At 53.4% G+C, this 22,454-nt stretch overlaps 2 protein-coding genes and 1 pseudogene across 5 annotated transcripts; 2 read left to right on the forward strand and 1 right to left on the reverse strand.

Annotated features, from left to right (window-relative positions):
* Positions 1-26: 26 nt before the first annotated feature.
* LOC101133440 (putative protein N-methyltransferase FAM86B2) lies at positions 27-12,210 on the forward strand. 4 transcript variants are annotated; one of them, XM_031013859.3, is made up of 8 exons: positions 27-325; positions 2,459-2,521; positions 4,454-4,534; positions 6,122-6,223; positions 7,452-7,585; positions 7,668-7,933; positions 8,759-8,908; positions 10,597-12,210. In XM_031013859.3, the coding sequence occupies exons 1-8, from the start codon at positions 230-232 to the stop codon at positions 10,695-10,697; spliced, it is 993 nt and encodes a 330-aa protein (XP_030869719.3). In that variant the 5' UTR covers positions 27-229; the 3' UTR covers positions 10,698-12,210. The 4 variants fall into 4 exon arrangements, 3 of the variants coding, with proteins under 3 accessions (XP_030869719.3, XP_030869720.3, XP_030869721.3); XR_008668147.2 differs by lacking the exon at positions 10,597-12,210 and having other exon boundaries at positions 7,668-8,529; positions 8,759-8,837; XM_031013860.3 differs by lacking the exon at positions 6,122-6,223.
* LOC115935598 (putative glycosyltransferase ALG1-like) lies at positions 11,317-13,834 on the reverse strand (annotated as a pseudogene).
* Positions 13,835-17,959: 4,125 nt separating this feature from the next.
* LOC101130785 (protein FAM90A3-like) lies at positions 17,960-21,994 on the forward strand. Its single transcript, XM_063709021.1, has 4 exons — positions 17,960-18,479; positions 18,974-19,173; positions 19,633-19,741; positions 20,409-21,994. Exons 1-4 carry the CDS (start codon positions 18,357-18,359, stop codon positions 21,369-21,371), a joined length of 1,395 nt encoding a protein of 464 aa, XP_063565091.1. The 5' UTR covers positions 17,960-18,356; the 3' UTR covers positions 21,372-21,994.
* The last annotated feature ends 460 nt before the right edge of the window (positions 21,995-22,454 follow it).

Raw genomic sequence — 22,454 nt, forward strand, 5'->3', positions numbered from 1 at the left:
CCAACCTGGACTCTACCCAGGACCTGCCCCGACGTCGCTTATCCTGGCCCTACCCCAGGCCCCGCCCTCCTGAAGCTCATCTTGGCCCCGCCCTAGAGTCCAACCCTAGGACGCACCTCCTGACCCCGCCCCCTCTCTGCCCCCGCGCACTGCCCTCGGCCCGCCCCCTGTTCAGTCCAGGCCCGGCTTCCTCCAGGTCTCCCTGCAATGCTGCTGCCTTGCCCACGTCATGGCGCCCGAGGAGAACGCGGGAACCGATCTCTTGCTGCAGAGTTTCGAGCGCCGCTTCCTGGCGGCTCGCACACTGCGCTCCTTCCCCTGGCAGGTGGGCGGCGGGGCGAGCGGAGAGGCCCGCGGGGGTCGCGGGAGTCCAGGGGCAGACGGGATGGGTCTCCGTGCTGAAACCCCCGGCGCTCCGGCCATGTGAGTTCCTGGGCTCTCCCCGGTCAGGGCCGCGAGACCCGGTCCCCGTCCCTGGGGCCTGGCCAGAGTCGCTCGCACCCCTTCTGCCCCACGAGCTGGCGGCGGAAGCTGGGGGCATCTCCACCGCCTTGGGGGGCAGACGCGCGCTCGGTGTGGGGTACAATTCACGATCATTTTCATGACTTTTTAAAGGCAGTAATCATTCTGGTCACTGGGACACAGCTGCGCTCGCCCATTCTAAAAAGTCAGCGCCCTCAGGCCCGTGGGTAACCACCTCCTCCTGAGCGCGGTGACCAGGTCACAGGCTGTCCCTCGTGCCTCAGTGTTCTCATCTGCATGTTGAGCACTGCACAGAATCGGCTCATGCGCTGAGGCTTTCACGCCTGTGATGGAAGAGACAGAGAAGGGGGTGGCCTCCCCTCTCCCTGGGGACCTGCCATTCTCAGCACAGGCACATGGCAGGCAGCAGCCTCCCTCCTGCCAGCAGAGGGGCTTAATGCACCCCGCTCCATTTGTAATTCATGTGCAGTGAGCTCACTGGATGAGTCAGTTGGGATATATATTCCTCCCTGGGTCTGCCCCATTTTATGGGGTGTTGCTTAATCATTTGCGTTATTCCATTGACGTGAAATATTTAGCACTCAGAGATCATTTCTGGTCAGGAGAAATTTGTGCATTTTTAACCCAAAATAGAAACCTTCATAAAAGCATCAGAGGTCTCCATTCAATACTGACTATAATTGTTCACATGCCCACATTGAATGCTAACTTGGGCTCACCCTCAACACCCACGAGGTGAGTACTATTATTATCACTCACATTTGACCAGAGGGATTGTTTGATTACGGTGAAGTAGTTGAGAGTTCAGACCCAGGAGACAGCCTGCCTTCTTCGAATCCTGGCCCAACCCCTTGCCCTGTGTGACCTTGGGCAAGTGACTGCATATCTCTGTGCTATTGTTTTCTTATTAATAAAATGGGGGATATAATGATACCTACCTCTTAGGGTTGTTGTCAGCGTTGAGTACAAAAGCCTGTGGATCAGTGCCTGGCTCATGGTAAATGCATGTCGGTGTTAGCTAGTGTTTTATTCAGTCTCAAAATGTTTAATAAATGCCTTCCGTGAGCCAGGCACCATGGATCAGCAGTACCCATGATAGATGAGGCTCTGCTTGCATGGGAGAGCCAGAGGATAAATGAATAAACAAGAAAAGACCAGATGAGAGTGGCTTTAAAGCCAATAAAACAGGGAAATGGTGAATGGAGCAACTGGGGAGAAGTGTCACCAAAGCCAGGGAATCAGGGAAGCCTTCCCCAAAGAGGTGGCATTTGAACTGGGGCCTGAGTGGTGAAGCAGCCAGCCATGGGAAGGGTTTGGGGAACAGGATATGCAAAGGCTCTGTTGTGGAAATAAGCCAGCTGTGGTTAAGGAACAACAGCAAAGCAGCCAGTGTGGCTGGAGTGGAGTGAGCAGGGTGGGCCAGTGGTGAGGGAGAACAGGCCAGAGAGGGGGATTAGCAGCAGGTCTTGTAGGGCCTTTTATGGCATAGAAGGAGCTCTGAAGCAATGAAGTGCCTTGCCATGTGTCACATACCAGCTGAGACAGTCTGCCTAACTCGGAAGCCAAAGCTCGCTGCTGGGCTTGAGGCCCCTGTAAGAGGACAATGTAACCCAGGCTGGTATGGGCACATTCTGCATTTCCACTTAAACTCAGATGGCAAGCCCATCAAACCTTGGTGCCATGGCTGCCCTGGAAATTCCTGGCTGACCAGTGTAACCAGGGAGCTGGCCCATGACCTGGGTGGCAGCTGAGTAGCCAGGACTAATGCGACTACGAGTCAGGCTTCTTCCTGTGACTCATCCAGGTGCACCCTGTGACATCTGAAGGTCAGGCTTTCAGCCGCTGTGGCTTCCACTTCCAACTGGCTCCACGTCCCCAGGGAGGGTTCACATAGAGCTTTGCCAACACATTCTATTGCGTGTTTAATGTTCCTGTGAATGCACCCTTGAGATTTCTCTCTCTCCCGTCCACACAGAACTTAGCGGCAAAGTTAAGAGACTCATCAGATTCTGAGCTGCTGCGGGATATTTTGCAGAAGGTAAGAATCCCAGAGTCCCTGGGACTCATGACCCTGCCTCCTGAATCTCTCCGGAAGACCTGAGAGAAGCAGCACAGGTGTGCTTGTACCCTTTAAAAACAGCCCTCTTCAAAGAACAAAACCACTGAGTCAGCACTGCAGGAGGGTGTCAGCACTTCAGGAGGGTGTCAGCACTTCAGGAGGGTGTCAGCACCTCCGACAGCTCCTACGCTTTCGTTTTCTATCTAAGACTTAGACAAAGACATCAGAATATACAAAAATCTGCAAGGGGGGGAAATCTAGGGAATGTTTTTTAAACCATCCACAGCAAAAACAGAGATGACAGGTGCAAAACAGCTTCTAGCATTTGGTAGATGCTCAGAGACTTTCTTTTTTGCATTCATGAGGCCTGTCCCGCCCACTCCTGTCTCTTCTAGACCTAAATGGGCCGTTGCTTTGCCCAGGGTGGGGTTTGGACTCAAGTGCATCTGCATGCAGCTGAGAGCCAGGATCACCACCCGGCCCAGCCACAGGCTGACCTTGGCCTTGAGGGCCAAGTGCAGATCATCCTGCATCCTGGGTCTTCACCTTCGAAGGGCCATGAGCCCTTCTGAAAAGACAAAGCAATAGACTCCCTCCCAGAAAGAAGTGCACCAGAATACATTTTCCATACAAACTCAGGGGAGGCAGACATCCTCCACGCCCACCCATCCAGCCAGCCCATTCTAGGAGCCCTGGTGAAGAATTCCTGTGCTAGAGGTGAACCAAGATTATCCACGTGGAAAAGATGCAACCACAGCAGGGAAGACTTTCGGGGCAATACAGTAGGTCAGGGCTTCGAGCATGGAGATACCTGAAGTTATCTCGCACCCTGCTCTGAGTTTCACCCTGAGCCTCACTCTCGTAAGTGGTGAAGCATGAGATGTAGGGAGAGCTGCTTTAAAACCCAGCACAAGGCTGGGTGCACTGGCTCACACCTGTAATCCCAGGTCTTTGGGAGGCTGAGGTGGACCGATCACCTAAGGTCAGGAGTTCAAGACCAGCCTAGCCAACATGGCAAAAACCCATCTCTACTAAAAATAAAAAAATTAGCTGGGTGTGGTGGTGCATGCCTATAGTCCCAGCTACTTGGGAGGCTGAGGCAGGAGAATTGCTTGAACCCAGGAGGTGGAGGCTGCAGTGAGCCAAGATCGGGCCACTGCACTCCAGCCTGGGCAACAGAGAGAGACTCTGGGTCAGAAGAAATGAAAAACCAGCACCAGCATGAAGAGCCTGTGTATTGCGTGGGGTACTTTGCTGCCCTTGGGCAGAATCTGCATCCCTCCCAGCCAGCAGGCGCTGTGGACCGTCTCCTCCCTCTCCCTCCAGGCTCCTGTTTTCCCACCGTCCCCACTCCTGCTGCACCAGTCCCTCTGCCCTCCTTTCCATGTGCCAGCCCGTGGCCACCTCAGAGCTTGCACAGGCTGTTTCCACTGCCTGGAACTTGCTCATTCTGCACTTGGCTACTCTCGGCTTTAGCTGGAGTGTCACCCTGAGCTTCCCCTCTCCTCCATCCTGTCCCCAGGGACACACGCTCCAAGAGAGCAGTTGCTGAGTGGGCCTTCCCGCCTCTTCCATAAAGCCAGATAGTTGGCGACTGTCCTTACTGCAAACCCTGGTTCACACTGGCTCCCCTGGGAGGGAGGTGGTTTGGGCCCACATGCCCTGTGTTCTTGCTCAGAATGGGCATTAGAAATGCTGCCATAGCCTGTGCCACTGCAGTGGAAGCATTTTTAGGAAACGGCTTATATCTTAAGACAAACTTCACATGCGTGGGGCCAGAACACTGTGTCCATCTGCATCTTTGCTGAGGGATCGGGTAGCCTGGAGTTTGCCCTCTGCTGTGTTGGCTTGAAGCTCATAGGAGACTTAAGACGGGCTCTCGAGCAACCAACGTTCTGTCCTTTGCCATAGACTGTGAGGCATCCTGTGTGTGTGAAGCACCCGCCGTCAGTCAAGTATGCCCGGTGCTTTCTCTCAGAACTCATCAAAAAGGTCAGTTATGGGCAGTGTCCGCCCAGTAGCTGGACAGCATAGCCACCGGCATGCTGCACACCCTGTCCTTCCCAGGCCCTGGGCCTGCTTTGCAAACCCCAGCATGGCAGGGCCCTCCCCAGGCAACTGGCTGCAGCTGAGTGTGACCCATGGGAGACAGTGCAGGGTGAGAAGAAGGGGAGGCCAGCGTCTCTCCCTCACTCTGCCTCCTGGGGTTTCCACAGCAGCTGCTTGTCTGGGGCCCCATCTCCTAGCATATGAATTCTCATTCCTACCAGGCTGGTCCAGCCCACAGCACTGGAACCCTCACTCACACCCTCTGTCCTGCCCGCCGAAGGGTTTGGAGTTTCCTGCTCTTGTCTGTCTCTGGGTTGCCCCACGGGCCCCTGTTGGAAGATTTAGCTCTTGCCATACCTTTGGAACTAGTTCCTCTGGTGAATTCTCTGCATTGATCCTGCTGGAATGAGCTCTTTCCTGACTGATATAGGATGGATTTTATTTTTTACTTATTTATTTAGTTTTTTGAGACAGCCTCACTGTGTTGTGCAGGCTGGATTACTGTGGCACAATCTCGGCTCCCTGAAACCTCTACCTCCTGGATTCAAGCAACTCTCGTGCCTAAGAAGCTGGGACTACAGGCACATGCCACCATGCCTGGCTAGTTCTTGTATTTTTAATAGAGACAGAGTTTCACCATGTTGGCCAGGCTGGTCTCGAACTCCTGACCTCAGGTGATCCGCCTGCCTCGGCCTCCCAAAGTGCTGGGATTACAGGCATGAGCCACCGCACCTGGCCTAGGATGGATTTTAAAGGTGGGCCTGAACATGCAGGGTTTGACATGAGGATGACGAGAGGCCGTTCCTTAGTAGGCAGTAGCAGACCTGCTGAGTGAAAGGGCCACACTTTCAGCAAATAAACAATCCTCTGCTTCTCCAATACCTCCTTTCTCCCTAGTTCTCCCCAAAAGGGTGCATCTGTGGTCACCAGCAGGTCTGCCCTGTGCCACCAGGAGAGGGCAGAAGTCACCCAGTGTACCCTGCTGCTGCCCTGAGAATTGTAGGACGGGGCCAGCTGTGGAGAAGCAGCCTGCTGACAGCCACAGCCTGCAGCATGGGCCGCCCTCACAGTTCTGCCTGGGCTCACTTAAAATCACCTTTTGTTTTCCTCCTCTCTGTGTTTGATCCAAACACAGAGCTCTCTGTCATGGTCATGTGGCAGCTCTCACGGATTCCTTGTCTCCTGCCCTAGACTACACCTAACCCTACCCTCTCAACACCTCTTGTTGAAGGCCCTCCCATCCAGGTTTCCCTACCAAGTGGAATTATTTTATTTTTAGAGACAAGATCTCTGTTGTCCAGGCTGTCCTCGAACTCCTGGGATCAAGCAGTCCTCCCACGTCAGCCTCTAGAGTAGCTGGAACTATTCGGCACACAACACCAAGCCCAACGAAGTGAATATTTTATATACCAGCTGGCCGGTATTACACCATTCCATCCCAAATCTCCCCTTCAAACTTGGTGAAAATCATCTGACCATTTTTACAGATTAGAACGAAAGCAAACAAGCTGTCACTCTGTCTGCCCCCAGCACGAGGCTGTCCACACGGAGCCTTTGGACGAGCTGTACGAGGCGCTGGCGGAGACTCTGATGGCCAAGGAGTCCACCCAGGGCCACCAGAGCTATTTGCTGGTATGAGAAGGGCACCCTCCTCCCCCTCACAGCCCAGATACCCTTCCTGCACAGACAAAGTGAAAACGTGGGTGTGGGTTCAAATCCTGACTCACCCATTCTGCAGTCTTAGACATGAGGTCCATTAACCTTCTTTAGTCTCAGTTTCCCTGTCTGTAAATCAAGCACTTCAATAACAACAGCATGTCTCGTGGGGTTGTTGGGCATTTGTCCAGTAGGTGACACACACTACCTGCTTCACAAGGACCTGGTGCCCAGTCCTCAAAGAATACTTGACAGGGCTGGACATGGTGGCTCACGCCTGTAATCCCAGCACTTTGGGAGGCCAAGGCGGGTGGATCTGAGGTCAGGAGTTCGAGACCAGCCTGGCCAATATGATGAAACCCTGTCTCTACTAAAAATACAAAAATTAGGCCAGGCGTGGTGGCTCATGCCTGTAATCCCAGCATTTTGGGAGGCTGAGGCGAGGGGATCACCTGAGGTCAGGAGTTTGAGACCAGCTTGGCCAACATGGTGAAACTCCATCTTTACTAAAAATACAAAAATTAGCAGGGTGCAGTAGTGATAATCCCAGCTACTCGGGAGGCTGAGGTAGGAGAATCTCTTGAACCCGGGAGGTGGAGGTTGAAGTGAGCTGAGATCATGCTGTTGCACTCTGGCCTCAGCAACGAGAGCGAATCTCTGTCTCAAAAAAAAGTACAAAAATTAGCCGGACATGGTGGCACACACCTGAAGTCACAGCTACTTGGGCAGCTGAGGCAGGAGAATTGCTTGAACCCAGAAGCCAGAGGTTGCAGTGAGCCAAGATCATGCCACTGATTCCAGCCTGGGTGACAGAGCTCAAAAAAAAAAAATAAGATAAAACATAGATACAGAAAACCACAAAGGAAAAACATAGCATATTGAATCATCACAAGGCAGTCACCCTTTCATAGCCACACCTGGCCGCTGGCCACCACTGACCTGTGCTCCATCGCCAGAATTCCATTGTCTCAGGAATGTTCAATGGGTGGAATCCTGTGTGGCCTGAGATGAGTGTCTTTCATGCCGCGTGACACCCTTGAGGCCCGTGAAAGCTGTTGGTATGTCAACAGTTAGCTGCTTCTCATTGCTGAGTGGCGATTGGTCCTGTCATTGTTTATTCAGCCATGTGGTGGATGGCTACTTGTCTTCTAAGCCACTTGCCTTCTGATCGCTGGACTGACTCTCTCGCCCTCTCTTGGTGCAGCCCTCGGGAGGCTCGGTCACACTCTCTGAGAGCACAGCCATCATCTCCCACGGTACCACACGCCTGGTCACATGGGACACCGCCCTCTACCTTGCAGAATGGGCCATCGAGAACCCGGCAGCCTTCATTAACAGGTGACCTCGGGGCGCAGGGCAGGGCACCGAGGCAGGCTTACCCTGGTTCAGTCGAAGACCCGGTCCCTTTTCCTCCCGCCAGGACTGTCCTAGAGCTTGGCAGTGGTGCCAGCCTCACAGGCCTTGCCATCTGCAAGATGTGCCGCCCCCGGGCATACATCTTCAGCAACCCTCACAGCCGGGTCCTCGAGCAGCTCCAAGGGAATGTCCTTCTCAATGGCCTCTCATTAGAGGCAGACATCACTGCCAACTTAGACAGCCCCAGGGTGACAGTGGCCCAGCTGGACTGGGACGTAGCGACGGTCCATCAGCTCCCTGCCTTCCAGCCAGATGTTGTCATTGCAGCAGGTAATGCCCAGCGCCGGGCATCCTGTGCAGGCGGTGTCCTTGCAGCTCTACCCAGCTCTTGGCTCTGGGAAAAGGGAACAATGCACGCTGTAGGGCATGGACGTGATGAGGCTTCCAGAAGAGTTACTCTGGGCCTCCAGGGTGACATCAAAGGACAGGGGTGCCTCTTAAGGTGACCTTCAAGCCACAGCCCTCTTGTTGGAGACAGGCATACTCTCGTTACAATCGTCACCACATGGCTCTGTCCCAGAGCCATGCCCTCTGTCCTTCAGAGACAACAGGAGGAAAACAACCACTTCTGGGATGAGGCCAGGGCCCTTGAGAGAAGGTGGTGTTTAGCTGGGCCACTGAAAACCCCTCACCCCTGACAGCACACTCAGTCCCCTCTCTGGTGGAACAGAGCTCTGCCTGTGGTCCTGGGTCCCAGCCCTGAAACCCACAGGTCCAGCCGTGGCCAGGGACACAGGCCCACCCCTGCAAGCCAGCAGACCAATCGGCAGATACCTGAAACACGAATTTCACGGCAGGGTCAGGCTTTCTGTCATTCAAAGCCCTCTAGATAGGCCGAGAACCAGAGCTGCGTTTCTAAGGAACCAGTAAGTCTGGAGATTTTTTTCTTTTGCTTCGGTCTTTTGCAGCTTTCTCTACCAAGGGTTCTCCTTTTTCACCCAAGTAATTGCCTTTCCGTCTAATGGCCCAAATGGTCAAATGGCATCTAATAGTCTCATATGACCGCTGCCTCTCTGGCCTCACCCTGCTGCTGAGGTCAGCATGAACTGGAACTTTCCACTTGTCCCTTTCAGTAACCTGAAGCTTTCACCATAGACTTGCTGTATTGCCCAGAAGCCATCGTGTCGCTGGTCGGGGTCCTGTGGAGGCTCGCTGCCTGCCAGGAGTACAAGCGGGCTCCTGAGGTCTATGTGGCCTTTACCGTCCGCAACCTAGAGACGTGCCAGCTGTTCACCACCGAGCTAGGTGAGCCCCCACGCCCACCCGGGCCTGCATGGTCCCCAAGCTGTCCCTGCAGGACTCCAGTGGAAGTGAAAGAACTGGGCGCCGGGGAAAAGCTAGCATGCCCCACACTCCCACACCATGCGGGGAACTCGGGCAGAGGCCAGTGAACAGGGTGGTCTCGGGGCGTGGGGGGCTTGCGGCAGGAGGAGGACACCTCAGCACAGGGAGGGAGGGTCTGAGCCCAGCAGCCCTACTATGTGCTTCAGAGCAGGGTTCCCTAAGCCCTTGGGCCTTGGTTTTCTCATCTATAAAATGGAGGTGGCGGGAGGGGCAGTCGGAGTCAGGGCTGGATGCAGCTGTGGCCTGCAGGATGCTGGAGCACAGGCTGTACAGGCGGATCCTCCACACCACTGTCCTGAGCACCCAGTTGATGGAAGACGAGCAGGGTGACTATAGAGAAGGGAAACTGGCCCCGTAGTGGGCCAGCCACTGTCCTCAGACCTGACATTTGTCAGCCCCCAGCACCTGTGAGGGTGTGCTGTCATTGTCCCAACTCACCGACAAAGACACTAGGACACACAGAGGCCAAGCGACCCCCGAGCTCCCGCAGACTGCAGCCCGGCCACCTGGCTCTCGTGCCTCCACACTACACCCAAGCTCCCCATTGCCACCAGCCTCTGCCCCAGCTACCCTTGAGTACAGCCCCTCCTGGCAGCCATGTGCACAGATGCACCCACAGCAGCCTCTGCCTGCACACAGAGACACGGATGACCCAGTGCCTGTCCACGTGGGGCAGCCCGTTAACTACAGAGTCAACAAACAAGCCAACACACGAAGGCATACTGGGTTCCATGACAGAGTCCCGCACAACCTCGCACAGGAGGCTGGCCAGGCGCGGGGCTCAGGCCTGTCATCCCAGCACTTTAGGAGGCTAAGGCAGGAGAACTACTTGACCCCAGGTGTTCAAGACCAACCTGGGCCACATAGTAGGACCCCATCTTCACAAAACATACAGAAACTAGCCAGATGTGGTTGCACACGCCTGTAGTCCCAGCTACTCGGGAGGCTGAGGTGGGAGGATGGCTTGAGCCCCCGAGGTGGAGGCTGCAGTGAGCCCTGATCTCACCACTGCACTCCAGCCTGGACAACAGAGCAAGACCGTGTCTCAAAAAAGCAAAAAAGCAAAAAAGCAAAAAAAAAAAAAAAAAAAAAAAAAAAAAAAGGAAGTCTTTCTTCAGATACTTACGTGAAAAAAAACCTGCAATATCTTTTAAGTGAAAAAAACAGTGCCAAGCAGCACACACAGTATAAGCCCCCACCAACTTTTTTTTTTTTTTTTTTTTTTGAGACAGAGTCTGGCTGTGCCTGGCCACTTTCTAAGCTTTGTGAAGAGTGAGTTGAGTGAGCAGCCAGGTACATGTGGGATCAGATCTCTGCTTCTGTCCTGCTGTGCCAAGTGCTGGGGCAGACGCAGGCAGAGAGTGGAGAGCGGCATGGTGCCTGCTGCTAGCCATTTCTATGCAAAACCAGACTTCTGGTCCCATCCTGGAGGCCAATTCTAGGTACGTGGGTGGGCCTGGGAACCTGTGAACCAAGTAAACTGACTTAGACACCCCCCACCCCACCAGGCCTGTCCTAGCAGCCCCACACAAAACGCTCATGTCCTGTCCCCAAACACCACCATCCTCAAACACGTGCTTTGTTTCCAGGCCGGGCCGGGATCAGATGGGAAGCGGAAGCTCATCATGACCAGAAACTGTTTCCCTACAGAGAGCACTTGGAGATGGCAATGCTGAACCTCACACTGTAGGACTCACACACGACTCCAACGGGATTGTGAGAATCAAGTCACTCTCGTGGGAAGAATTTTTATATGGGAAAGCGGATAAAACTTTCATTGGACTGGAATGTTTGGAGAATGTTAAATTCCAAATCAGGAACCACAAACTACCCTCTAATAAGACATCAGCTTTCTAAGCGTGTGGGTGCCCCTTTCTGCCAGCAGTTCTGGTTCTTAAGAAAATCACCATAAATCAGACATGAAAATTTTGGCTCCAAAAATAGCATTTCCTCTCTGCAAATAAAAACGTGTGTATCAAGGATGACGTTCCCCCAACGTGGACACACTTGGTTCCTCAGAAAGCCAAGCCCGCTGCAGCTGCCACATCCCAGGGCTTATGGTGCAGTAGGTGCTTTTTTCAAGACAGGAATCAAAGTGTTAGGAACACGGCAGAAAGGTTACACCTGGAGACCAAATGCAGGATGAGGAGTACTGCAGAGGTCACAGGGAAGTCACAGAACAGTAATACGTTAGCAGGGGCATGGGGCGTGAAGAACAGAAGAAGACAGGAAGGGTTTCAGAGACTCCAAAGAAGAAATCAGGGCCTACCACAGCTTTCCGGGTCATTCACCAGGTGGCACCACTGCCGTCATTTCAGCTTGTAGCCACTGGAAGGCGCTGCTCGAAAGGGTTTGCCCTGAGACTCCAAGAAGAAGCTGCGGGAAGGACAGCAGGGGCCCTGGGGTTTTAGCCTCTGGCCTAGTAGTTATGTGTCCATAACCAAAGGGAGCACAGTCTGCACCCAGTTCTCATCCCATCAGAGCTGCTGCGACTCCCGCAGGTTCTTCCGGAAGTGGTTTAGCTTGCCTGCAGGATCAGGAAAGTCTGAGAAAAGCATCTGCAAAATGCTGAAGAGCAGAGCTTACCTCATTGCCTGTCCCCACCCCATCCCAGGTCACCACCTGGCTGACCCCCGGTCCCCGACCCAACACCAGCCCCTCCCAAGTCCCTAACTCCCTCACTTGGACTTGAGACCCTTCACACCCCAGCAGCGCTCCGCCTCCAACTTGACATCATGCTTTCTGGAAACTTCCCCGTATGTCCCACTTTCCCACACTTGGTGCGCTGGAGCACCTTCTGGCCTCTACATGCTGTACGTTCCCCTGTGAGCGCCCTCCTCTCGGCCACTGGCCAACACAGTCCCACCCATCTGTGGGTAACAAGGGGGTGTGGGTGTTCTTTTCAGCCTTGCTAAACTGTCTGAATCAAGGATCACAAACTACAGCGTGCAGGCCAAATCCAGCCCACAGCCTGTGTTTGTAAATAAAGCTTTGTTGGAACAAAGCCACACCGCTTAATCTACAGATGATCTGTGGCTACTTTCACACCACAACAGAGTACCATGGTTCTGACAGAGACTGGGGGACCCAGTTTAAATGACTTCTGACCTGGACCTTTACTGAAAATCCTCCCAATCATTCTGTTGACAAGAATGATGTATTACTTTTTGGAATAAGAAACAGGTAACCTTTGCAGAATTCCACCCATCTTTCAAGTCTGGTCCCAGAAGTTCCCTTTGCCCACGCACCTACCTGATCTGATCACTTCCTAAACTGCAGCCTGGCCCACCCGGCTCCAGCATCATTTGTGGAGTGTCACCTCCATAAATCCAGAGGGCAGGTGGGGTTGTGTCCTAACTTTCCCGAGCCTACTGTACCGAAACGGGACAGCAGAGCAGGAAGCCTCTGTGACTTCTGCTCCCTCCCTAGCTTTCCCACCAGACCCCCCATGGTCCCACCCTGGCTGTGGGAAGCAGGGATCAGGGAGCGTGGCTCGATGCCAGTCTCCAGAACCCTGCCCACCCTGGCGTGGTGGCAGACATGGCTACCTGCAGCTGAGCTGCCAGTTCCTCTGAGTCCTCAAAGACCAGGCCATTTTCTTCATGTTTCACCAGCTCATGTAAACTGCAGAGAGAACAAAGGGAGCCTGAGAGCTGCCTGGAGAAGACACCAGAACCCTGGGGTACACAGCTGGGCTCCCACCCACCCCACGCTCAAGCCAGGCTGGTGTTTGGAACAGGGTGTGTGGTTTCTGGGAGCTGGTACTTAGATTTGGCATCTGAAGGGTATAAAGGCCTGGGGGAGTGCACATCAAAATGGACAAACCGATTTGAGAAGGGAGCCTTAAGGAAGGTTTGTACCTTCTGTGCTGGATGCTCTTCTAGGACTGAAGAATTATTTTTGCATGTTTTTCTTAATTCCATGGCCATGGAACAAGTAAAGGCAACCCCCTGGGGACTGGTTCAGCACATAAAAGATGACTTTTCTAGGACACCAGATTTGATCCTGACATTCCCTGAGCTCAGCTCACACGAGGGGCTCGCATCTCCGAATCCCACCCAGTAGCCGGCTCCTGAGCAGGGGCCAAGGGCTCAACTTGTGCTGGGGCTACTGCTTCTAGAATCTCCTCTAACGCCACCCTTCCAAACACCCGTCTATGCTGGGTGGAGTGAGGCCACAGCATGACACTCATTTAACTAATTCAAACCCACCATGTGAGCGTGGCCAAAAGGGACATGGTGGGAGAGAAAAACAAAGAAAACCATGTAAGCCTGCAGGCAATTCCCGCCAATTCTACTCTAGGAGCAAAAGCCCCGAGTGGAGTTCTAGTATTTAGGGTGTTTTTTTTTTTTTTTCATATTGGGTTGGTGCAAAAGTAATTGCCATTTTTAATGGCAAAAACCGTGATTACTTTTGTATCAACCTAAATATAACATGAGCTCTAAATGGAAGCAACTACTTCAGTGAGGCTCAGCCCAGCCACAGTAACTGCAGGGCTCCTCCTCATGGCCTCCAGTGTGTGCTGGACTGACCGAGGGGCAGGGCCTCACTGTGGGCAGCTCACTCTGCAGTGCTCCCCCTCAGCGGTGGATCTGTGAAGCTATCCCCAGAAAGATTCGGGTCCTACTTCTACCACTTGAAGTTCACGACACACGCAGGCAGACAGCTCCTGAACATGCCCACCACCTTCATGGGCAGGTCCAGGCCACTGGAGGATGTGTCCAGAGAGACACCCAGGTCCACCAACCCTGTTAGGCAAGAGGGGTGGGTCAGAGCGCTGGTCTCTGCCCTGGGAACACAAATCCTCCCAGCACAGTGAGACAACATCCGCCGAGGGGAGTGAAAATTGGATAAGGCCCCCGACAGCCCCAAGGACAAGTGGCTTAAGCTGGCCAAGCAGCCACACGGCCTGGCTGGGACATCTGAAAATGTAAGTTGACACTTTTTCTACATAACCACAATTTGGCTTTTTTTTGTTGTTGTTTTGTTTTGTTTTGTTTTGTTTTGTTTTGAGACAGAGTCTCACTCTGTCACCCAGGCTGGAGTGCAGTGGCACAATCTCAGCTCCCTGCAACCTCCACCTCCCAGGTTCACCTCCTGCTTGTAATCCCAACATTTTGGGAGGCCAAGGCGGGTGGATCTCCTGAGGTCAGGAGTTCAAGACCAGCCTGGCCAACATGGTGAAACCCCATCTCTACTAAAAAAAAATACAAAATTAGCGAAGCTAATTCGTGGCAGGTGCCTGTAATCCCAGCTACTCATGAGGCTGAGGCAGGAGAATCGCTTGAACCCGGGAAGGCAGAGGTTGCAGTGAGCCAAGATCGCATCATTGCACTCCAGCCTGGGCTACAAGAGCGAAACTCCGTCTCAAAATAATAATAATAATAATAATAATAATAATAATAATAATAATAATAATAACAATAATAATAATAAACCACAACACACCCAACACAAACCAGCTGTCAGTGTGAAAATAAAGCCAAATGGCTTAACATTTCTAAAGACTAGCTGGGGCCAGGCATGATGGGTCAAGCCTGGAATCCTAGCACTTAGGGAGGCCAAGGCGAGAGGATCACTTGAGGTCAGGAGTTCAAGACCAGCCAGGCCAACATGGTGAAACCCTGTCTCTGCTAAAAATACAAAAATAAGACAGGTGTTGTGGCGGGCACCTGTAATCGTGTAATCCACTTGGGAGGCTGAGGTGGGAGAATCGCTTGAACCCAGGAGGCGGAGGTTGCATGAACTGAGATCGTGCACTCCAGCCTAGGCAACGGAGCAAGACTGTCTAAAACAAAGACTAGCTGGAGAATCCTGCCAGGAAAAGGCCCTCAGCCTCCAACTGCTCTGCTCACTCGAAACTGGAAGATGCGGCTCTAGAGACGCATCAGGAACAAGTCACGACTCCCCACTTGGAGAAATCAAAGGGGAAAGAGACGGAGGCAAAGGAGAACCATCTCACTGGGAGAGGCGACGCTGCTTGACACATCGTCCCTGTACCTCCCAAAGCCACTGCCCTCCCACACCTGGGCAACAGTGGCCCCAACCCCAGGCCCAGGCCTCCTGCAGGAAGGAAGAGGACTGAATGGAGGGCGTGGCAGACTGAAAGAACATGGCCTCCTCAAACCCCTTGGTAAAGTGCCTCTGGGACGACCTGGCAGGGAGGGGCTGGCACACCAGGAAGTAGCCTCCTCCCGGGAGTTCAGCCAGAGCCCAGGTCCTGTCCCCAAGTGGCCTCCAGAGCCACCTTTTCAGAAAAAGTACATCCTGCCCACCCCTGCTCCCCCTGCTTAAGGGCCCACCTCCTCCGTGAGCCTCCTGCTGGCCTCTTACCTAGAAGCAGGGGTAGTCCTCGGCCCTCCAGCCAGGGGGTGCAGACCTGGATGTGCTGGAAATGCTTCTGGTGGATGAGGCGGCTGTAATACTCCCTCAGAGGCCCTTTGCCTTCACAGAGAAGAGCAGACACTGCCGTGGACCCGTCTCTGTCCCTGCCGCATGGACCCAGGCCCAAGACACTCCCCCAAGGAGGTATCCTTTTCCCAGGATCTCTACCCCTCGACAGCTCCAGTCAGGCCCCATCTGTGTCCTTCCAGAAGCAACCCAGGAGCACCGAGACCTGCAGGGATATGTGCACCCTGACCGCTGACGCATACTCCTGCACCTGCAGCCAGCTGGACTCGGGCCGCAAACATGGCGGGGTAAGCACTGGCCTGGCACACGACCGCCCACTGGGTGGACCCAGCGTTCTGTCTGTGTTGTGCGCAGGGGACACGTGGACTCCCCCTGCCCTGCCACAGCCCCCAGAACACATGGTGCGGGTTCCAAGCCACGCCTACCCTGACACATCCTCCAGAGCACATGGTGCAGGTTCCAAAACACTCCTGGGAGCCTAGAGGCCAGAGGAGGGAGGAGAGCAGGACCAGCAGCTGACCCAGACCCCGCCTCTTCCCACACCACTTCCACTTTTCTCCCTCCTCACTGAGTCACCTTGAAATGGCTCAGCAGCAGTAACTGTGGGACAGGGTCTTTTCCGTTTGAAAAATTAAAAGAGGCTTGGTTAAGGCACCAATGACATGGCCGGGCACAGTGGCTCATATCTATAATTCCAGCATATTGGGAGGCCAAGGCGGGTGGATCACCTGAGGTCAGGAGTTCAAGACCTGCCTGGCCAACATGGTGAAACCCTGTTTCTACTAAAAATACAAAAATAAGCTGGGTGTGGTGGGCACCTGTAGTCCCAGTTACTAGGGAGGCTGAGGCATGAGAATTGCTTGAATGTGAGACGCGGAGGTAGCAGTGAGCTGAGATCGCACCACTGCACCCCAGCCTGGGCGACAGAGACTTTGTCTCAAAAACAAAAAACAAAAAACAAAAAACAAAAAAAGACACCAATGACGAAACAAGAAAAAAAAATATGCTTGGAAACTACTGAAAAAGTAGAAAGCTTGGTATCTACAGATTCACATCTGGGCTCCCTGCCCTGCAGTGAAACCCTATGAGCCTCAGATTCCCACATGTCAAGCAGTATAAGACCCTATAGCAGAGAGCTGCGGTGAGGATTAAGAAGACAAGATCGTGGGAAGCACAGGGTAAAGGCGGCGTGCCCCTCCCTGGACTCCAATGCCTGGAGTCGCAAGATGAGCTGAAAAAGGAGCCAGGCACTGAAGGACAAAGCGGTACTGACTTTGATCATCTGTGTTTCCCAGTACCGTCCAATTCACGGTGGTTTTCAAGCGCCTCCTGGAGGAGAAAACACATGAGGGTGTGGTCAGGGTTCTCTGCTGACAGACTTACCGTGGGGAAGAAAGAGAAGCTCTGAAGATGGATCATGGCCGTGACTGCATGTCAAGGAGAATCTCCTTGATGACGCTGAGGCCCACGTCGAGATAGAGTAAATATGGTCCAATTAAAAGATGTCTATTTTACCACATTTTTTAAGACAAAAAAACCCACAAAAACAAAAAAATGGAAAAGAAGACAGGGGTACAGGCACCAGTGTTACTTGTCTGACGGGGAACATCTCTTGTTCAAAGTTTGCAGCTGTACACGTAGGTTTTAGAATGTCTGTCAGCAGTGGACATGATCTTAGAGTGGGCTGTGCAGATAGACGTTTCCAGGTCATGTAATTGGATTAAGTTAATTGTAATTAACGTACATGTAACTGATTAGGTTGGGGTACCTTCCACGTCAGGTGACCAGACGCAGTATAAAAGGCAGCCTGGAAAGCAGAGGTCCCTCTCCGCCCCTTCCTCCGTCGTCCTGGATGCTGCATCGCTTCCAGCGGGGCTGCTCCAGCACCTGCCCATCTCAGCGCCAGCCGGGGAAAGAAAGTAGATGTGTAATTTCAGGTTAGTTTCACTGAACAGTTGTTTGTTTCAGGCAATCCCTGAGGGGTGGGGGGGAAAAAGGACAAAGGAGGCCGAAAGAAACCGATCACACTGGGGCTTGCAGATGGGGTAGGATGTGTTCTCGTTACTAGTAATTCTTGGAACAGAAAACGAGAAAGCATTTCCGTCTCCACGTGTGGGATAAGACCAAGATGGGAATGCGAAAAGAAAGGTACTGCAGCATGCTGAATTGGTGGGTAAATGGAAAAAAGGACTTTGGAAAAAAGGGTGGTTTGCCCTTCAGCTGTGTAAGACGTCGATACGATATGGCACTTCTTCCCCGTTTGTTTAGATGAATTCGTGTGGCATGTGTAAAATACCAGAATATTAAATAAAGAGGGGCTGGAGCTAAAACCAAAAAGATAGAAGAGGAAAGACCATCACCTGCTAGTGTGGTAGAGAGGAAGATAACTTCTCTCTATGAATTTGTGTTTGGAAGTTGCCTAATGAAATGGCAAGAGTAGCGATTCAAGTTGTCACAGGAAGCATCCCTTATCCCTGATTTCAAACAGACCTGCCAAAGGGTGGCACACGCCATGCCCTGTGTCTTTGATCATTCTGTCCGTCAAGGGAGATAGAATCATCGTGTCTTCTACCGGAGTGAATCGTGATAGACCTAAGTCCGGTCTCCAGAATCAGTTGTTTGTTTGGGGTTGAAAGCTCAACTCCCCATACCTAGGCCACCAGCCCTGTGGCAGGCGAGGTTTACTCTCAGACTAGGTAATCATGGCAGAGGGACACACAATATCTGAGGATGCACACAGCACATTGTGTTCCACAGATTTGACCGACTGGTGGTGACGTCTCATGACCACACCGGCAAGGAGTTAGCGGGGTGCTTCCTGTGGGTGTGTGAATATCCAATGTGCTTAACCATCGGCACGTGTGTGTTTGTGTGTGTTTCAGGTGACCCAACAATCAACCCCTGAAAAAGGCGGTCATAAAACCCCCAGGAGACGAAGATGATGGCACGTCGTGACCCCAAACCTGGGGCAAAGAGACTGGTGAGAGCCCAGACCCTCCAGAAGCAGCGGAGGGCCCCAGTTGGGCCAAGGGCTCCCCCGCCCGATGAGGAAGATCCCAGGGTAAGTCTAGCCCTGGATCACTTGGGTATCGGGGTGGAGGTGGGGGTGGGGGGAGTGGGTGTCACACGGTCATCAGAGACTGGGTTGGATTCCAATGAGTTCTGTCACCACCACCCAGGTTGCTTTTCCCATCCAAGGTGGGCGTGGCTTGGGACCTCCTCCCCGGCCCGATAGGTCCCTTGAGAGACTCTTGGGGACAACCTCCCTTTCTACTTAGAGTCCTGTGTAGCCACGTTTGGCTGTGTTGTTGACATCGGGTTCACCATCGCGCCCCTTAGAACCTTGAGTCCTTCCTTTTAGAGTTCCTCCGTCACATGGGCTTTGGGAGGGAACACTGTATTTGAACTCTCTCAGCACTTAACGGCCCCCATGCCGGTGTCCCCTCTTTGGAATCCTTATTCAGCTCTGAATTCACAATCCGTCTCAATGTTGATGTGGGATCGCTGCCTGTGGCTTCAGCTCACTCACTGACATCACTTCCTTTCCACCCACAGCTCAAGTGCAAAAACTGCGGGGCCTTTGGCCACACGGCCAGAAGTACCAGGTGCCCCATGAAGTGCTGGAAGGCAGCCCTGGTTCCACAGACGTTGGGGAAAAAGGAAGGGAAGGAAAACCTGAAACCATGGAAGCCCCAGGTTGAAGCCAACCCGGGGCCCTTGAACAAGGATAAGGGAGAGAAAGAAGAGAGACCACGGTGAGCAGTGGGAGGGGTTTTCACCGCTCTTAGGGTACTGCCTCCTAAGGACATGATGTCTCTGCACCTGCACACCGTGTGCCTTTCCGTCTCCGGGCCAGGGAAGGAAGGCTGCAGAGAAATAGGCCAGAGCTCCGTGTCCTCCGGGGTTCCACACCCAGGAGCTCCTTTGGCTCTGGGAGATTCAGGGACGGGGAGAGGCGGGGGCGCTTCGTGCATGTTCCCCACGACAGGGGGAAAAGCAATGGAATCCAAATCACAGTCCTTAGTTGGGAAACCTAGAGGGCCACCTGGAGGATGGGAAGGTTGGCACGTGAGGGAAGGTGCAGAAGCGGAAAGGGCACCAGATGTCCATTTCTGTATCACTAAACACGGAATGGGGCTGGGCCCCAGACAGGGTCTCTCCCTGTCTCCTGGGGAAAACCAGGGGGCACAGCCTGACCTTTTTCTGTTCTGCAGGCAACAAGACCCGCAGAGGAAGGCTCTCCTTCACATATTTTCCGGGAAACATCCAGAGAAGCCGCTGCCAAATCAAAACGTATCCACGAAATCTTCTGATTATCTGAGGGTGAGTATCACCGTGGGCCCCTGGACTTTTTCTCCTCTAGGTCACCCTGGTTTATTTCCTTTCAGCTTCCCGTCTGCGGGAGGGAATCGGGGAACCCCTCTTTCTTGACTTCTTGGGGTCAGGGACTCCATGATCCTTCCAGGTCAATTTGATTCCAGGCGAAGGCATCTGAAGATGCCGTATTTCCTGTGGCTTTTTTTCTGTCCAATTATGGCAAGCCTGCCAACAACACGTTCCTGGCGGCATGAGGAAATTAGTCTCTCAGAGTGCCCAAACGTGGAGAAGGCTAAACCCAGGAACATGCATGTGTTCAGAGAAGACGTCCCGAGTACCCTTGAGCCACCAACCTGCCTTCAGAAGGGCATTAGTCCGTTCCACTTCATGGAAGGCTGAGTGGAGGCGCTTTGATCCAGTTAATGGCCAAGACGCAATCTTTTGAACAATGGTGTGCTTAGATCAGCTACACATAGCTCGAGAGCGCATCTTTCATGTGTCTTGTCCTGATCAGCACTCAGGTGGAGGGTCTGTCCCTACTTCCAAGGACCGCCTGTCGATGCTGTACTAAGAATTTCATGGCGTGTGCACCTTGTCTTTGGATGTGCTTGATTTTCACGTTGGCTCCATGCTGAGGAACTACTTCTAACCTGTGTTGTTTCCTCTCTTTCAGGTTGCAAGCGGGCCAATGCCGGTCCACACAACCAGTAAGAGGCCGCGCGTGGACCCTGTACTCTCTGATCGCTCAGCTACCGAAATGTCTGACAGGGGCTCCGTCTTGGCTTCACTGTCTCCCCTCAGAAAAGCCAGTCTGAGCTCCTCCTCAAGTCTTGGACCAAAGGAAAGACAGACAGGGGCTGCGGCCGACATCCCTCAGCCTGCAGTCAGACACCAGGGCCCCGAGCCTCTCCTCGTGGTGAAGCCGACACACAGCAGCCCTGAGGGTGGCTGCCGAGAAGTTCCCCAGGCTGCCTCCAAAACCCACGGCCTGCTCCAGGCCATCAGACCCCAGGCACAAGACAAACATCCTGCGGTGACCTCACAGCCCTGCCCGCCAGCCGCCACACACAGCTTGGGCCTAGGCTCCAATCTCAGCTTCGGGCCAGGAGCCAAGAGACCTGCCCAGGCTCCGATTCAGGCTTGCCTGAACTTCCCCAAGAAACCGAGACTGGGTCCCTTCCAGATCCCCGAAAGCGCCATCCAGGGAGGTGAGCTGGGGGCCCCGGATAACCTCCAATATCCGCCAGCCGCAACCGAACTTGGACCAAGTACGTCGCCCCAGATGGGCAGGAGGACACCCGCCCAGGTGCCCAGCGTCGACTGGCAGCCTCCGCACAGCAGACTTTGCCTGCCTACTGCCCAGGCCTGCACCATGTCCCATCACTCAGGGGCCAGCCATGATGGGGCCCAGCCTCTCAGAGTGCTCTTCCGGAGACTGGAAAACGGATGCTGGAGCTCCAGCCTCCTTGCGGCCCCCTCATTTCACTCTCCTGAGAAGCCGGGAGCCTTCCTCGCTCAGAGCCCTCATGTCTCAGAGAAATCTGAGTGTCCCTGTGTTCATGTCCCACCGAGCGTCCTCTATGAGGACCTTCAGGTTTCCTCCTCCTCAGAGGACAGCGATTCTGACCTGGAGTGAGACTGCAGGTGGCAGGGGCTCCTTGGCCTCCAGCTCCCGTGACTTGGAGGGGACTGTGGGACTGAGGAGCGCAGAGCAGAGAGCAGACTCTGTGAGGTGACTCCGAAGCTCCCCGGCTGTGGCGCTTCTGTGGATGTGGGAGCCCAGGCCAGGCCGGGAGCAGATGTGGGGCTCTGCCTCATTGAATTCGGGTGAGGGACGTTGTAGTTCTCGTGGTTCTCCGGAAACGCTCCAGGAAAAGCTTCCGTGCCAGAGATTCGTTGCCTCGGAAACTGCGTAACGCGCAGGAGTCAGACTTCCTCTGGGACGACAGTAGGAAACTGGGGAATTACTGTGTATTTGCTCTCTAGATGACTGAGTAAGGGAAAAGTTAGGGAACTCTGAGAGGTGCAGCCCTTCCGCTGTGCCCCGCCCTGAGAGCAGCGTTTCAGACGCTGGGAAGCGTGCTGTGCAAAGCGCTCTCGGGGTCTTTCCTCAGCCTCAAAAACTGGGCTCTGGAATGCCTTTGTAAATATGTGTGTTGAATTTGTTTTGAAGAGAATAAAATTCTCAAAAAGATGACGTATTGTCTTTTGACTCTCATTCCGTGTTTGTGTTTAATTGATTTTCTGAGTGAAGGGTTGGCCTGCCCCTCCACACCTGTGGGTGTTTCTAATCGGGTGGGATGAGAGACTGAGAAAAGAAATAAGACACAGAGACAAACTATAGGGAAACAACAGTGGGTCCAGGGGACCGGCACTCAGCACACCAAGGACCTGCACCGGCACCGGCCTCTGAGTTCCCTCAGTTTTTATTGATTATGATTTTCGTTATTTCAGCAAAAAGGAATGTAGTAGGAGAGCAGGGTGAAAATAAGGTGAAGTTCAGCAGAAAAAAACATCTGAGCAAAAGAATCTATATCATTATTAAGTTCAAGGGAAGGTACTATGCCTGGACGTGCACGTAGGCCAGATTTATGTTTCTCTCCACCCAAACATCTCAGCAGAGTAAAGAATAACAAGGCAGCATTACTGCCAACATGTCTCGCCTCTCGCCACAGGGCAGCTTTTCTCCGAGCTCAGAGTTGAACAAATGTATGATCGG

This window comes from Gorilla gorilla, chromosome 7 (genome assembly GCF_029281585.2).
Source record: "Gorilla gorilla gorilla isolate KB3781 chromosome 7, NHGRI_mGorGor1-v2.1_pri, whole genome shotgun sequence".
NCBI classification, from domain to species: Eukaryota; Metazoa; Chordata; class Mammalia; order Primates; family Hominidae; genus Gorilla; species Gorilla gorilla.

Coding starts and splice junctions, on each gene's coding strand:
- LOC101130785 (XM_063709021.1), top strand. CDS start 18,357: ATGATGGCACGTCGTGACCCCAAACCTGGGGCAAAGAGACTGGTGAGA. Junction 18,480..18,973: donor CCGATGAGGAAGATCCCAGG/GTAAGTCTAGCC, acceptor TTCCACCCACAG/CTCAAGTGCAAAAACTGCGG. Junction 19,742..20,408: donor AATCTTCTGATTATCTGAGG/GTGAGTATCACC, acceptor CCTCTCTTTCAG/GTTGCAAGCGGGCCAATGCC.
- LOC101133440 (XM_031013859.3), top strand. CDS start 230: ATGGCGCCCGAGGAGAACGCGGGAACCGATCTCTTGCTGCAGAGTTTC. Junction 326..2,458: donor TGCGCTCCTTCCCCTGGCAG/GTGGGCGGCGGG, acceptor CCGTCCACACAG/AACTTAGCGGCAAAGTTAAG. Junction 6,224..7,451: donor GCCACCAGAGCTATTTGCTG/GTATGAGAAGGG, acceptor CTCTTGGTGCAG/CCCTCGGGAGGCTCGGTCAC.